Source organism: Mandrillus leucophaeus, unplaced genomic scaffold (assembly GCF_000951045.1).
Source record: "Mandrillus leucophaeus isolate KB7577 unplaced genomic scaffold, Mleu.le_1.0 Scaffold396, whole genome shotgun sequence".
Classification (NCBI taxonomy): domain Eukaryota; kingdom Metazoa; phylum Chordata; class Mammalia; order Primates; family Cercopithecidae; genus Mandrillus; species Mandrillus leucophaeus.
The window spans coordinates 444309-460785 of NW_012104209.1; the positions used below are offsets into that span (position 1 = coordinate 444309).

The window sequence follows — 16477 nt, forward strand, 5'->3', positions numbered from 1 at the left end:
CGGGTCAGTGAATCGCATAAAAATAAATGAACAATGAGGCAGAGATGATGTTAACAATTTTAAAGGGAGGGATCAGATGGGAGAAAAAGAAAGGGACAGAAATGTTAAACTCTAGTGTTGAAGGAAATAAAAGTACGTTTCATGCAACTATCTTTCAAAACCACCCAAAAAGTAAAAGAGAGAGAATGATGCCAAAATCAACAGTTAGCCTGCAGACAGCCTAAACTTTGGAAGGCAGTATAACTTAGCAACAGCTAGATTCAACTACGGAATGAAATCAGCGAAGGCAGCAGTAATTAGTCATTTGTTCCGAAGTATTAGTTTCTAGATTATTAAGGCTCAGGTGTCTGTTGAAAATGAGTAACAGCTGTGCAGAAGTTGTGTTCTACCTGCGAGGGAGAGAAGGGTAGGCTTTTGACAGGGGAACGCTTGGGAGTTGAACTGCTGACGTCAGCAAATATGAAGGAGCTAGAGTCTCCAGTGGCTAAGGGGCTGGCCTGGCCCCGTTTTTTTCGAAGGATGACCAGCGGAATTGTGCTGTGCCTTGCAGGAGGTAAGACCTTGGGTGGGTCAAGTGAACTCTCACTCAACATACGTTTGTTCACCCTTGGGCTAGGTTCTCCTGCAGGTCTAGTCCCATTGCCCTCTCTCTGCTGAAGATGTAGGGCTTTGCCTGTGTGATGTTGGCTAGGTGAAAAATCTGCTTCTTCAAAGAATTCAAAACTGCTGAGATCACACCATGATGAAGAATCCTGAAACAATGTGGGAGGCACAGAACTTTGAGACAGTGTGTGCCATCATCACCTGAAACACAGCACTGAGAGAGAGATGCTCAACGCAAAGCAAACACTGGGCCCATTGGTTTGGCTTCTTGAGCAACAGCTTCAAGATGAGCAGTTGCTCTGTTATACTGCAGTAGAGCGGGGTCTAGTGGGCTGCCTCGAGGCTGGCCCTCTGATGTGCTGCAGGGACCTCCCGACACTCTACATCTGCATGCAATGGAAAGCAAAATGAAGACCTTTTCTAGACAGCATATTACGGCAATGGTCATCTCCTATCCAATGAGTGCAATAAATGCTTTTTAACCAACTGGGAAAGGAACCAAGTGTTTGCTGAGGAGGTGCTGAATACAAATTTGTTTCACTAAAGATGATTCATCTCAGTGAAGCAATAGGACCAGTAATCAATAATCAGCATTTTGTGGAAAGAGCCAGGTATGACCAAGAAGCTGATTTTCACTTCAAATACACTAAAAGATGGCTTTCAGCTCTGAGTAAGCAAACCCTTAATGTGCCATTCAAAAGCAAGATAAAATTCTAGAGAAGCACCATGAAGCAAAAAAAAAAAAAAAGTTAAAAGTAACTCAAACACCATTCCATTCCCATAATCCAAGCTCTGCTTTGTAAGTCATCAATTTGACTATTTTTAAAAATATGACTTTTGAAGGAAAAGTGTGAAAATGTGAAAAAAACTCTTCCTTCAAAAGTCCTGTTTTGTAAGTATTTATAAATACTTTTGTCTCGGTAGGCTATGAAATCAGATCTTTGAAAAAACATACGAATGAAGATGAAAATCATACTTCTACCTTTACATTAATACATGCTAACAAAATCTTGGCTATAGAAAATGGCAATGATTTAAGAAATGGGTTTTCTAATTGATCTTCCAGAATCGTTAACTTCCCTTCACAATTCTACTTACAGAATCTATAAATTGGAGTGTTTCTGCAAATTCTAAGAGGTTCTTAACATTATCCAGAATGGTGCCCTGGTGGACGATCATGCACCTTGCTGGCGAGGCGCTTTCTTCAGGTAGGGAGCCAGGATCCGCTGGCAGAGATGGAGTGGAGTGGTGTTCTCCCAAACAGGAAACAGGTGCAGTGTCTCCATGAGGTCTGGTGTGGTCGGCAATGGTGGTGCTGTGCCACCCGGGGTAGCTGCATGTGTGGTTCTGTGTCTAAGGAAGGGGGAAGGGTGTAGAAATAAAGAGAGGAGAGAAGAAAGGGAGAAGGAACTTAGCAATGAAGTTGCACAAGGTATCAGATGCTGTTGGAGGAAAGATAAGAGTAGTTGCATCATCCCAAACTTACGCCTATGAAACAGTTGTCAAGATGTTTCCTTTTATCAATGCAAGACCCTGTTTTTAATAGTGCTAGAGGTTGTACCTACTATATGATTACCTTGCTATAATTTTGTAAAAACGTCAAATCATAGGTCTATATTTCGAAGTATAATTCTCGTATTGTTTTAAAATTCCACTTTAATATAATTTGCCAAGGTCCATAAATGCTTGCTGTGAGTGAAGAACTGAAGAACTGTCCTATTTGCATTCTAACCACAAAAAAGCTAGAGGACTCAGGAGGCAGAGTTGCTTTGATCTACACATATTCTTGTTGCTTCTATCCCTTTCTAATGCTACAGATTGCATTGATGCAGTGAAGCACTGCCAGAACAACGTGGTTAGGAAAGCAGAAGAGCAAATTAACAGAAGTCTCCTTACAGTATGACCACACAACAGGAGAAATTGCAAAACATTAACTAAAGTTAAAAAGTGGTCGAACTAGCATGTGCACATAATCATCTTATTATTTAACAAAAATAAATTTACCCCTAGGAACACCTACTGGGCATCACTTCTCTTTTATTGTCTTTGTTGGTTAACTATATATGTTACAAAGCACAAGGAGCCATCCCAGTTGGCTGTCTAGTCGCTAAAGAAGATGTCAGAATTCAGTAATGGCCCACATCACTTTCACACGTGCAAATAAAAGAGAGCAGCTAATGTTATTTATGAAGAGGTTTTATATATAAACTTTTACATGTATATACTGAACCTGCATCAAATCATATCTGAAATTATAAAATATGAAAATATAGGTTAACAAAATAATAGAAAAAAACCAAAATGGTACCATATACATAGCTCTGTAGAAAATGCAGATTTTCATTCATTTTATCTTTGCTAGTCTTTAAACTGATTATAGTCCTTCTGAAGAAAAAAAAAATTGATGATAACAATCATAAGTGGATATTGCATTTTTATTGCAATTACAAAAAGACGGCTTCCAATTTAATCAGCATATATTCTGATACAAACTACATTTTACTACAAGCAACTTCTTGCGTTGAGACATTCTGAAAGGATATATAGAGCCTTGGTAAGTGTAATATTTAGAAGAGAAGAGTGCTTAGGTAAACTGAGGCAAAGCTGCTATCCCCTCATTCAAGCACATGACGACAGTCTTACTGGTAGCGCCTGCTGTCCTTTTAGCTCATTCTCAGTTGACATTAGGAGCAATTCTAATTCCTTTATTCGCTTTTCCTTCTCAGGGTCTTCATCATTATAGTGTCTCTGAAATTACAAGGTAAGGGAAATAAAGACAAAGGTCTGACTGGAAGCTGCAAATACAATAGGTGTAGCCAATATGGTCATGAGGTACCACACAGGCCAAAGAGCCTCACTGTGAAAACAACACCAACCAAATTGGCTCCTACAGAAGTCTTTGTGAATGTTATTTCAGACTTAAGGGAGTGATGTGGAATCTCAGACAAGAGTAGATGCTGACTGATGAGTTATTTCATCTTGCAACATCAAAGAATCAGAAAACTCTAGAGCAAACTCATTCTAGAAGACAAGATTAATAGATTGCTGGCCAAGACTCTGCTCTCCTCTCCATGTTCCTTTTCCTTTTTACTTCAGTTGCTCAGGTGAAAATACGTGTTTAGATGAAAGAAATAAGGATTTCTTAAAAATGGTGCTTTGAACAGTGAATGATCAATGATCTTACCTGAATGGCGGCGGCAGCTGGCTGAGGGACATTGACTATATTTACATGTAACGCTACAGGGTATGGAACATGACTGGAGACCTAGATGGAAAAGACAAAACAAAGGCCACGTCATTCAGGCTACATATGCTGAGGTTTTGTTCTGGGACTGAGAGAAAAAAACACTTCACTGATAAAATACACTAAACAATTTTAAAAAACCTTTTAATGTGAAATTTAGCCAGGCCTTTGAAATGGCTAAACAGCTAAAGGAACATAGTGAAAAAAATGTAAAGTCCTCATCAATCCTTGGGAAGTGCTGACAAGCACTTTAAATTTTGGGATGTGTTCCTTAATTACAGAAAAACACAATGAAAAAAACAACAAAAAATATATTCTAAAATACATTAATGAATGTTTGAAAATTGTTTCTATGGGAAAAACTGATGGTACCAGCTGTTGGTAAATAAAAATATTTTTCTTGCCGGGCGCGGTGGCTCACGTCTGTAATCCCAGCACTTTGGGAGGCCGAGGCGGGCGGATCATGAGGTCAGGAGATCAAGACCATCCTGGCTAACACGGTGAAACCCATCTCTACTAAAAATACAAAAAATTAGCTGGGCGTGGTGGCGGGCGCCTGTAGTCCCAGCTATTCGGAGGCTGAGGCAGGAGAATGGCGTGAACCCGGGAAGCGGAGCTTGCAGTGAGCCGAGATGGTGCCACTGCACTCCAGCCTGGGCGACAAAGCGAGACTTCGTCTCAAAACATATATATATATATTTTTTTTTTTCTTGGAATAATTTTGAGTTTTAATAAAAAGCACAGGACTTATGACAATTTATTCATCTGAGACCTTTCTGTAAAGTTTGTAGTCAAATCCACGAACAGAGAAGAATAAAAACTATTTAAGAACATGCTTTGCATATAATTTGCATATGAGCTCTCTATTCTTGGGTACGTTTCATCATTTATTATTGTTGGTCTTAAGATTAAAGTTTCTCAATTTTTTTTTCCCTTTCTTCTTATTTTTCCACCTATTATGGATTATCCCTTTCCCTAAATATAAATACTAGAAATAAGGAAGGGATCACACTGATCCAATGGAGACTGAAAGGAGACATCAGAAAATGAATGTCACAAAGTTCTGCTCCTGGCTCAGAGTAAGAAGGTAAACATTTACTGAGTGAATAAATTAAGACATGTCTGCCTGATCACTACCAGAATGGAATATACCATAACCACTGAATTTCAGTGTCAAACTCTCTCCTCTTTAAACATAATACTACCTTCCCTTTACATTTTGGAAGAGAAAAACATTACATCTACAAATGCGACGACTCCATTCCCCTATTCTTCAATAGTACCTTAAGTAAATTTACATTCAAAGGTTGCCTTCCAATTAGATTTGAAGCAGCAAGTTAGAATCAGACAGCTCGTTTTCTAGTCAGCACTATCTCTATGAGCTGTGTCACCCTGGGCAAAGCACTTACCATCCTCGTTTCTGGAGACATAAACCAGGGGTAACAAACAATACCTACATCCTATCTACTTCAAAGGGCATAGGTGAAGACTGGCCATGATCATGCTCAGGGAAGTTCTCTGAAAAGTATACAACTGCAAAATATGATTATCACCTGGGGCTAAACTAGCCATCTCTCTCATTAAACTAGATTCTCAGGAATGGCTTACATTTTGTGCTTCAGAAATGTGGTAATAGGAATAGTCGTTGTTAACAGTGGGCTGGCCAGTTGCAGGGAGTTGAGCTGTAGGTGGAGCCTGAGCAAAACCCATCAAATGACTGTTCTTCTGGAAGCTTGTGGCCACTGCTGGCTGGCTGGCTTTTGAAGACTCCTGCAGATAACCTTCCTGTTCAACCTTCCGACGCATTGTAGAATTCCAGTGGTTCTTGATAGCATTATCAGTTCTGCACAGAAATATATCACACAAATTTCACAAACAAAAATTTCAATTCAGATTAAAGTGAATTGACAGAAAACTGTTTCTAACAGTGACCTTTCCCTTGGGCCTAATAGTTGTTTTCTCTTTTGAATTGTTTCCTTCTCCACCCGCTAAGATCAGGCTTTCTCTAGTACCTAGTTAGAAATCCATAGATTTCTCTTAATTACACAATCTGGAATGCGTGTCGTTTTCTAGAAATATCAGTATCTTTTAACCATTTCATTTCCTTGGTAAAGGAGTACTTTCAATACAATAACGCTTCAGGTTTATTCTGACCGGTCGCGGTACAAGACTCTAACACCGTGTAAAGTTGCAGCTGCCTTGGAGAAATTACTCCTTTGAACGTGGCACAGCAGGGCCTACACACCATGATAGGGACATGGTGAAGTTTGGTGGATGATAAGATGCTGCTGATGAAGAATACCTCACTCTTTATCTCTCAAAGCACTAGCAAGAACTTTTGAGACCAAAAAACCTCCTACGCTTTGAAAGCCACCCCAACTGTTTTTCGAATCAGACAGAGATGAGAGTGGAAAATGGGATCCCGAAGGGAAAGATCCTAACCCCCAGTATATTTTCAAACGGCAACGCATTTTTTCTAAAGTCTTTCCATTCTCAGGAAAACAGTTTCTCAATTCAAAGAAACCGTTTAAGCCTCCCTTTTTCTATTTCAATGGGGGTGGGGGAATGTATGCTAAAGAAAGAGGAAGTTCAATAGCCCTGTTAATTTTGAGAAGAATCAGCAGTGTATCCTCTCAGGCCATATGGGAGTAAAGGCCTTTTTTTTACCAACCTCTTGAAATTTCTAAGTTTATACTGAACCACAAGGGTGCAAATGCTTTGGAGCATCACTAGAGAATACTACATAAACTTTCTCCTGGATTATGAAGCTCGAGAATAAAACTATTTTTAATATTTTCTATCTATATCATTTTAATGCAAGATTTATCATTAAAAGTATTGCTTTCCAAAGTAACGAAATCTGTTATATACCTTTTAAGTGGGAAAAATGAGACAAAAATGAGCTTCCATAGTTATCCCTCATAATGAGGTCATTTTTTTGCCTTGTTCTTTAAAAAGAAAGCATTATTACCCTGACCATTATTTAAAAACCTGGAAGTAGTATGAGAATTCAAGAAATACATTATTTCTTTAATCAACGAAGTAAAAAATTAAGCAAAGTGGTATAATGAAATGAATAATGGTGGCCAGGTATGGTGGCCCATGCCTATAATCCCAGCTCTTTGGGAGTCGAAAGGATGGCTTGAGGCTAGGAGTTTGAGACCAGCCTGGGCAACAGAGCAAGACCCCATCTCTACAAAAAATATTTAAAAATCAGCTCGGTGTAGTGGGGTGCACCTGTAGTCCTAGCTACTCAAGAAGCTGAGATGGGAGGATCCCTTGAGCCCAGGAGTTCAAGGATGTATTGAGCTATGATCATGCCACTGTACTCTGTCACACATGAGTGACAGAACAAGCCTCTGTCTCTAAAAAATAATAATTAAAAAAAGAACATTAAAAGAAATGAATGATGGTTATCAGGCAAATGGTAGCTGAGTTCCTTTGAGTCACTTAATAAGCTATGTGAACTGCTAGAGAGACAAACTGTCTTCAGTTTCTTTCTATGCATTTAGAGTTTTATAGTTTACCAAGTCCTTTGACATTCATTTTACTTGATCCTAACACTGGCCCTGTATGATTCACTTTGGAAATGGGGAAATTGAGGCTGGGGAAAGTTAAATGTCTTCACCCAGGGCTTACTGTTAGGTGGATCCTGGAAGTTCTCAACCAAATAAACTCTAAGATGTCTTCAATCTCTAAAAGCTATGTAGCTGGTTTATCTAATAAAACACTTACGACTGATGAAATATAATTTACTCACCATACATTTAAAGCAGAATGTTCAATACCCACTCCCTCATTCTTCCCGATCAATATATTTTTTGACATATTATTACCGTCCAGGCAGTAGCTTTGCGATTTCTGCCCATCTGTTCCCCAGTCTCTTGTGTGCCTGGTAAATAATTCTGTCTTCCTCTTCTGTCCAGGAGGTTTTCTTAACTTCTGGATTCAAGTGGTTATGCCACCTCTCCCTACATTGTTTTCCAATTCTCCCCTTTAAGTGCTTGGCAATAACAGACCAACGTTTCGGACCGTATTTCTGTACAAGCTCTATCACCTTCAGATAAACACACAAAAATAACCTATGTTTTAAAGTTATGTAATGAGTCAGTATAATCATTCTGCAGCGTTACAAGATCTTTAGAAAATTTCCGAAATTTGCTTTCATTCACTGGAAATATGGGAATAGAGTCCTCTACTTCCTGTTTGCCCATTTTACCTGCTTCCTCAAATAGGAAAATATTCAGCATTTTGGAAATATTCTTAATTATGATTCACACACCAATGAAGAAAGAACTTACTCTCTGATCTTCTTCTTTGGTCCAAGGACCCTTGATGAGCTCAGGGTTTAGTACTTTCTGCCATCGGTGCTGGCATTGCACATCTGTTCGATTCTAGACAAATAAAGTACGCACCACCATAAAGATATGATAAGGACGTGAATTTTTTGTTGTAATAGGAATCACACATAGACCATATGCAGTGAAAATATTTAAGAACATTTTAGAGCATGTTTAGAGCCCATCTATCCCTCATTACTTACAGGCTACAGAACACGCAAGTAATACATCAAAGTTGCATCTAAAATTAGACACTCTGCCTCCTGAGGGAAACATTCCTGCCACATGATCTAAAGGACCACCATACTACACATGTGCCTGCCAACTTAACCTTAACCTCAGATACTTTCGCAGAGTATCTACATGGCCTAAGGCTTGATACAGATTCTACATTGTCAGGCTTTCAGGGAAACCACCATAAAAGACTAAAGTTTGCTTCCCATTCAAACAAGAGATGTGCTTCAATCCAGGACCATAGTATTTATATTGCAGAAGGAATACAGATGCATAAAAGATAGGTCCTATGTTACAGGAGTCTGTAATCTTATAAGAAGGAGAAGACAAGTAGATAACTGACTATCATAGAGGCTGAATTTGATTCATCTGGAAGAAAAGACCAAAACAAAATGATACTGAAGTGAGGAGAGAAGCATCTTCTTAGGAGGAGAAATGGTTTCCTTGGGAGGAGTCTTGAAGAGCTCTTCATAAGGACTTTGAAGGATGGACATAACTTTAATTGGTGATGTAAAGGGAGAACATTCTAGAAGGTGGGAAGACCAGGAGCAAAAGCCCAGAGGAGGGAAAGCAGAAATAAATTCAAGCAAACCTGCTTACAGAGAGGAAGTAGGAAACAGAACTGGAGCTGTAAGTTGGGGCAATAGAGGGGGCCTCTGTGTGCCAGGTCAAGGCAGTTTACTTAATTTGTGAGATTCTAAGTCACTGTGGTTGGTTTTGAAAAGATAAGGTACAGCTGCATTTTAGGAAGTTCCACCTGCCAATGGTGTTTGGGATGAATGGGAAAGTAGAAAACTGGCTGGGCACGGTGGCTCACGCCTGCAATCCTAGCAGGTGGATTGGGAGGCTGAAGTGGGCAGATCACTTGAGGTCAGGAGTTTGGGACCAGCCTGACCAATATGGGAAACCTTGTCTCTACTAAAAATACAAAAATTAGCCAGGCATGGTGGCGGGCACCTGTAATCCCATCTACTCGGGAGGCTGCAGCACAAGAATTGCTTGAACCTGGGAGGCAGAGGTTGCAGTGAGCTGAGATCACGCCACTGCACTCCAGCCTGGGTGACTGGGTGACAGGATGTTCTGTAGTCTGTACGTAATGAGGGATAGATGGGTGACTAGACTCCATCTCAAAAAAAAAAAAAGAAAAAAGAAAAAAAAGAAAAGAAAGAAAAATGGAAAACTACAAGTGGGGAAGCCAGTTAGGAAGTTATATAGTAGTCCAAATGAGAGGGCAGGAGCCCAACCTTCAGCACAGCCATGAGAATAAAAAGGACGGAACTGACTATAAAGGAATTCCAGGGTCCTTAGTAACTGCTTAGATGTAGGGGTTGGGGGAATGTGATAAAGTCAAGAAAGGTCTCCAGAATTTTAAACCCTCAAGAAAAAAGTATTGCTATTGACAAAAATAGGGAATTTAGGAAAAATTGACTTGGAGGAAACATCAAGTTTAATCATCTACCATGTAACAAACCATCAAAATACTAATTTTCCTATAAATGAAAAGATAAAACAAGAAGCAATTGTTTTTAAAACTTGATAATCTAAATTATAATAATCGATTCTACTAATCTAAATTCTAATAATCAATTTAGAAATTATATGCATTATAATATAAAATATAAGTTATGGGTAGGGCATTTCTCCCACTTCTTAAATGTGAGTAAATTATACACTATCTTAATAACCCCTCCTAGAATATTTTATAGAAATCTTTGGGAGAAGCTTTCCTTTCGTTATAAGAAAAAATTACTAACTTACCGGGAGATAATTGGCAATAACTTTCCAGTCATCTGTTCCATTCTGTTCCACCAGCTTCTTTAGTTTTTCATCCTAAGACATTTAAAGGTAATCCTAGGATATCAGTCGTTTACTATATAACTCTGTTCAAGTTAAAGTGAATGAGGGAACGAATCTAGAATAAAAAATCTCTCTGAAGTATCCAAATACAGCAGATATAAATGTAATACTCTGACTTGGGAGCATAGATTTATTTAGAGTCAGACCAGAGTTGGCATCCTGACTCAACTATTAATTGTGTAAAGCAGGTATACCATTTTACTTTACTGGGCCTTAGTATTGCCATCTATAAAATGGAAATTAACAGGGTTATTTGGGGATTACATAAGGCAATTTATTAACATGAGGCTGATATTAACAGGGTTATCTGGGGATTACATGAGGCAATTTTGCAAAACATTTATCACAATGCCTGGCATATATTGAGTGTTTATTATAAATAACTGCTTTACTCTGTTGGGAAAAAATGCATTCCAGTGCTAGATTCAGTACACATTTACCTATGTAATAAATAGGATCTGGAGCAAGAAATAGAATATTTCCAGTTAGTTTAACCTTTTATAAAGAAATAAAGATCATTTTAAAAATTAAACTTGAAGGCTATATAAGAAAATTAGTTAGATTTACATAGGCCAAATGTGTTAGAACATAAAAGACATTAAACATTTCCAGCTAATCATTCTTTTAGTTTATATGCTGTTCGCAATCCTACCAGTTCATAAGTATCTTTACAAATGCATTCCTTCTTATGTTTCTGCAAAGGTAACATTCACACACAATGGAGGTTCCCGGTATAATACAGACACAAGAATTAGGAAACCAATGTTGACAACAGAACTTCCGTATCATAAGGATTATCCAAGTGGACAATCTTAATAGGTAAAATATTAATTTCCTATGAGCCTCTCTGGGAATCCTACCTGCCTGTTAAAAGGAGCTCTGGTTTAAATGAAGCAGAGAACAGTGAAACTGAAGAAGAGCCAACACCATTTATTGTAACATGAATCATCTAAAATTAGTTGCAAAAATGTTTGAGAACATTAGAGAAACTTTTCTCCACATATTAATAATTTTGCTTCTAAAATATTTTTCCATTCCTACAAAATCAAACTTTTGATAAGCCAGCTGAAAAAGAAACAGGGGAAGCAGGTATGTCTCCAACCATTACTGGATGCTTTTAAAACATACCTTCATATAGATGGCTCTGTGAAATATATCAAGGATATTAAAAGAATACACTGTAAAAAGATGAGTTCTCTGAGTGCTGTGTTTTATTCTTTTGTTTGTTTTGTTTTTGGGAGTAGCAAGTCATTCACTTATTGAGAGAATATTTATTAATATCCTACTTTGAGTCAAGTACTTGTGAATTCAGGAAACACAAAGATGAATAGACATTGAGCCCTGCCCTCAACAGACTTGCAGTTAGCTGGAGGAGGGATATATGTCCCAGCAACAATAAAGCAGAACATGCATCCATGCATGGGATCACAGGAGGATGCATCCAATCCTGTTTGGTGAAACCAGGGATGGCTTCACAGAAGAGGTGATATCTTCATGGGTGATGTAAAAGTAGGAAGAAGAGGCGGGACAAAAGGATGAGAACTCAACAGGCAGAAGGAAACATAGATGAAGCCTAAAATGAGAAGAAGAGGACTTTCAAGGAACTGAAAGTAGTGTGGAAATGGATAATATAATGGAGTGGGGGGCGTAGGGCACGCTGCACATGCGGGCTAGAATAAGATCTCAAAGAGGCTGCTAAGGAGCTTGAGCACCTGTAGTTTAGTTGAAATTTTGTTTTTTATAAATTATACACTCTATCTATTTTCTGCGTCTTGATAAAATGATTAGTTACCTCTTCCCGGGTCCACCTTGTTTTCCCCAAGTGACGCTTTCCAGACTTGGGAAGCAGCCCATCATAGTCATGGTCACACATCTCAAAGTCCTCATCATCCTCGTCACTGCTATATATGCTGCAGAAATAAAAATGGGTAGATGTGGACTGAAACAAGAGGATTTAGACTACTACTGGATTACAAAACTTACACAAAACTCCTCAACAATCTTTTCAAAGGTTATGAAGACAAAACTTTGAAAACTTGCACAACAAGATTGTTTGCTGCATTCTGTTGCTCTAGTATCGTAAACTGGTTCTGCTGTTATGGGTATCCACAGATACGGCCAAGGACCTGGCACCTTCCTATTCCCCTGCATGTCTGAACCTGCTGTTACTATTAGACCAGGGACAAGTTACACATTTGGCCACCTTCCAACCAGTGAAGATTTAAGTTGAAAACTTAAGGTTAAGGACAAGAAAAGGAACAAGAACCCATGTCCTTTATATAAGTGAATACTCAAAATCTTTGGCATTTGTCACATCGTTTAAATAATATTTCTCAAACATAATAAACAATTCAACTATGCTATTCCAATGGGGTTTTTGTTTTATTAAAAAAAGAAAAAAAATCAAGAAGCAATATACCCCAAAACGTAATTATAGTCATCCCATAAAGTCTAGAGGATTAGGAGAATCTAAGAGGAAAGGATTTTAAAACCTAAGGAAAGATAAGAACATTGAGTGATCAAAATTTAACGTTTTGTAAATAAAATTAATACCAAATTGCTCACAAATCCAGGCCTGGTTGATCCAACTTGTGCCCATGTTTACAATACTTAGTTTCTAGAGTAACTAAGTGAATAATCAGGCCACTTGTTAGAGTCTTACTTACTCTTGTTTTTTCTGTCTCTGACAGAACAGTGTTTGAAATATTATAAAACGTAACCTAATCCAGAAGGGATTTCCCCAGAATAAATCCATGGATTTAAAAGAACTCATTACTATTTTCAAAAGCTTTTTCTTTTATTCAGTTAACCTAGGAAATTTGATGACTTTTGAAGATGTAACTCTATGCTTACTGCTTATTAATCACATACTGATTAGATGACAATAATTTTACAGTTTATTTTATAGTTTTTCTTATAAAAAATAGGAAAAATACTATCTTAGAAACTTCACTAAAATTTGTCATAGAAATGTTGAGAAACCCATTGAACTAAGACCAATAAAAACAATGATATAAAGCCATGTCATAATGTAAATCGTTTTTAAAAAAGAAAAATTATATTCATTACAGGTTTTGTCTTCCCAAACTAACTCACATATGCATATTACCAGCCCCCTACAAGTCAAGCTAAAGTGCTTACCAAAAATCCTGAATTGGGGGTTCTCATAATTTAAAGCTATTATTTTAAGCAACAATTTGATAGCCCAGGTTGTATGGTGACATGATGTAATCCAAATTTAAAATACCACCACCACCACCAAATAAAACTCCAGGAAATATATATTTATAATCTGTAATAATTCCCTTCATTTAGTGTCTGTGTTTTGAAACAATAGCCTAGTTCTGCTTCCACTGTCAACAGGAGGCACTAAACAACTTCTGAACAAGAATTACAAAAATATAAAACACGACATAATAAAGCAAAAAAAAAAAAAAAAAGCTATAAAGCCCAGAGGTGTAAGCCTGCATCTTTTGAAAGATTCACAGGGAACTCCTTGGAAAGCCCCCAAATGCAGTCCCTTGTGAAATGTGAGAGACACCAAGAAAACCAGAGGAATCTGAAACTGCAGTCATAGACTCAAGTCGAATTAACTTTTCAGGTTTGGCTGGATCTAGAGGTCACATTTTCAGAACTGAGGACATTTTTCAGAGCAGTCATTGAGCACCTCTCTCGGCAGCAGTTTAACAACCCAGGAACAAGCAACCTATTCAGCCGCCCGCAGGGGGCAGCCAACGTCAGGTGAGAGCACGGGAATCAACAGGACTAGGGTTCTGGAGGCAAAGGTTCTAGTCTAGCCTTCACCTTGCTGTATGACTTGGACAAATCACTTCCTCTCTCTCAAGACTTCAGTTCCCCGCCTTTACATAAGGGCTTGCTTGGATCCTATTTCTAAGGTACTTTCCAGCGCTAATACATGACCCCCCCCCCCCTCCATGTCCTTCTGTGCCTCTTAAAAGCTAAGCACAGAAGCAAAGATGTGCAAAACCAAGGTCTTGGGGGCAAGGTGGAGAATGACTTCTGCGGGACCTGAAGGGGCCAGGACGCAGCAGGGCGAGTCCGGGGCTGCTCACGCGCCCAGTTCCTGAGTCTCCCTGCCAGGCTGGGCACCCAGGCTCGCCTTTGAACTTTGCATGCGATTTGCTTGCTCTAAGTCGTCCTAGTAGCATGATTAATTTCTTCTAAGGAACCTGAAATAACTTTTGCTTTATCTGCTCTGACGAGATCTCAGACCCAACAGTCAGAGGACTTTCAAAGGCTGATTTCAGGGTTGATGCACTCTACTCCCCACCTGCTAGACCCGGTGTGGTTACAAGAGTACAACTATGAATATTACATTCTGTCAAGGAAACAAACCGTGCAAAGAAACGAAAAAGAAAAGAGGTGCTGGGGGTTGGGAAGAGGGAGGGGAGCGGGAGGAAGTGCCTTGTGGCCGCTACTGTGATTCGGAGGGGTTCAAACTCATTTCGCTGACCTGGTTAATATAATCCCTGCCGAGTTGACGTTCGCCCTTGCAAGAAACGGCTCCGAGCCCGCAGTCGGGTTTCTCTTCCCCCTGAGGCAGGTTCAAGGCTCCCGCCCCTCCCGGCCGCCTCCCCTCTGGGCTACCTGGAGCCTCAGGGAACCTGCGCGGCCCCGCCCCGCGGGGGCGGCCGAGACCTCGGGGCGCGGAGCCTCTGCCGCGCCTCCTCCCAGCACCCCTGCCCGACTCACTCCTCCTGCTGCCAGTTTCAGCTCTCGGAAAAAAAAAAAAAAATACAGACGACCCCAGTAGCTGTACTGTTAAGTCCTAAAGGCGAAAAGTGGAGCCCTCGAGGGCAGCACCTGCCCCGCGCGACCAGGCTCCGGGGGAGGCATAGGGAGCCCGGGGCTCCCCCAAGTCGCCCTCTAGTCCTCAGAGCCCAGTCAAGCCCCAGCGCTGCTCCCCGCCCAGCCCAGCCCGCGGGTGCTGCTGCAGGGTCACCACCCACGCTCTTTGCAACTTCTCAGCGCCGCGCGGGGACCAGCGCCCGCAGGCTCAACAACAAACCAGTAGGAGAAAATAAAATAACCTAAGGAAAGGCGAAAGGATTTGCTTTGCCTCCACGGACTTCTCCCTAGAACTCCTTCGCGAGGGTCCGTCCGGTCACCGCGCCTCGGCCGGGGCGACCTAAGGCGGCTGAAGGAGGGCGCGAGGAGGCGCGGCGACCTCAGTCGCACCCACGTGTGCGCGCCGCGCAGGGACCTCTCGACTGGGGGCAGAGCTCGCGGGGATCGCGTCCCGGTTGCGCGGCAGCGTCCTTAGGTGCTGCCGGCCTCGGTGCCCTTGAGCCGAGTGGCGACTGCAACAGCCGCCGAGCTAGCCCCGGCACCCGCCGCTCGCAGGGAGCCCCCAGCGTGTGCTGCTGGGGAAGTCCAGAGGCCGGTGGAGGCTGGGGAGCCAGCAACTGACAGTTCGGACGAGGATTTCCCTCCTCCTCCTCCTCTCCCTCTTCCCATCGGTCCGGCCAAAAATGTGAGGGGATTGCACCCATCTTCCCAGCGAGCCTCCCTAAGTGCAGTGACATGTGCGACGCCGGCGTGTGTAGGTGCGCACGCAATGTTTGCAGTGGAAATAAAAGCCTTTCACAGAATAATGGTTCGAACCTCCAAAACCAGGTCTCAAGACAATTTGCAAAAGTAGAGCCCCTTTATCCCCCTAAAATCTGCTTTTCAGCCGCCTGTCAGCTGACACTGGTCCTCGCCTCCATAAAGAATGAATGAAATTTAAATGAACTACCTGCAGCTACTAAACAATCCAGCATTTTCCCTGTATCTGCCATATGCTCTGCACTTCCAAGTCCAAACATATCTCAATGCATCCAGCAATTACGCTGCGGATCCGTCGCCGACACCCGTGGCATCAAGCCAGGCACCTGGTAGGGTCCCCGGGGCTGGAGGGCACCGCTCTGTCCCTGGCTGGAACGTGCTGCTTTCTTTTTCCCCCTAAATAAAAATGTATCCCCATGCAACTTGCAAAATGAGCCGCAGGGCGTGCTTCCCAACGTCCGGATACATTTCCCGCAAAGACTCTTCCATTCATCAGTCTCTGGAGCTGCTTCTACTGCCGAGACAGGGGCTCCAGGTCCTCGCAGGGTCTGACAGCCCCTCAGATGATCCCGGAACGAATTCCCACCTGCTCCCAGGAGCCTGGCGCCCCGCGCGCCCCCGCGTGCCCCCG

General features: G+C 41.2%; 1 protein-coding gene across 1 annotated transcript in view; it reads right to left on the bottom strand.

Annotated features, from left to right (window-relative positions):
• MYB (v-myb avian myeloblastosis viral oncogene homolog) overlaps positions 1–15407 on the bottom strand; it is a 36252-nt gene extending 20845 nt beyond the window's left edge. The window contains exons 1-10 of the mRNA XM_011991450.1: positions 15359–15407; positions 12071–12188; positions 10180–10251; positions 8149–8241; positions 7684–7904; positions 5456–5690; positions 3788–3868; positions 3247–3351; positions 1702–1956; positions 390–752 (exon numbers count right to left, since the gene is read on the bottom strand). Of these exons, the coding sequence (XP_011846840.1) occupies positions 390–752; positions 1702–1956; positions 3247–3351; positions 3788–3868; positions 5456–5690; positions 7684–7904; positions 8149–8241; positions 10180–10251; positions 12071–12151 (1506 nt within the window). The 5' untranslated portion in view covers positions 12152–12188; positions 15359–15407. The remainder of the gene's footprint in view (positions 1–389; positions 753–1701; positions 1957–3246; positions 3352–3787; positions 3869–5455; positions 5691–7683; positions 7905–8148; positions 8242–10179; positions 10252–12070; positions 12189–15358) is intronic.
• Between the last annotated feature and the right edge of the window lie 1070 nt (positions 15408–16477).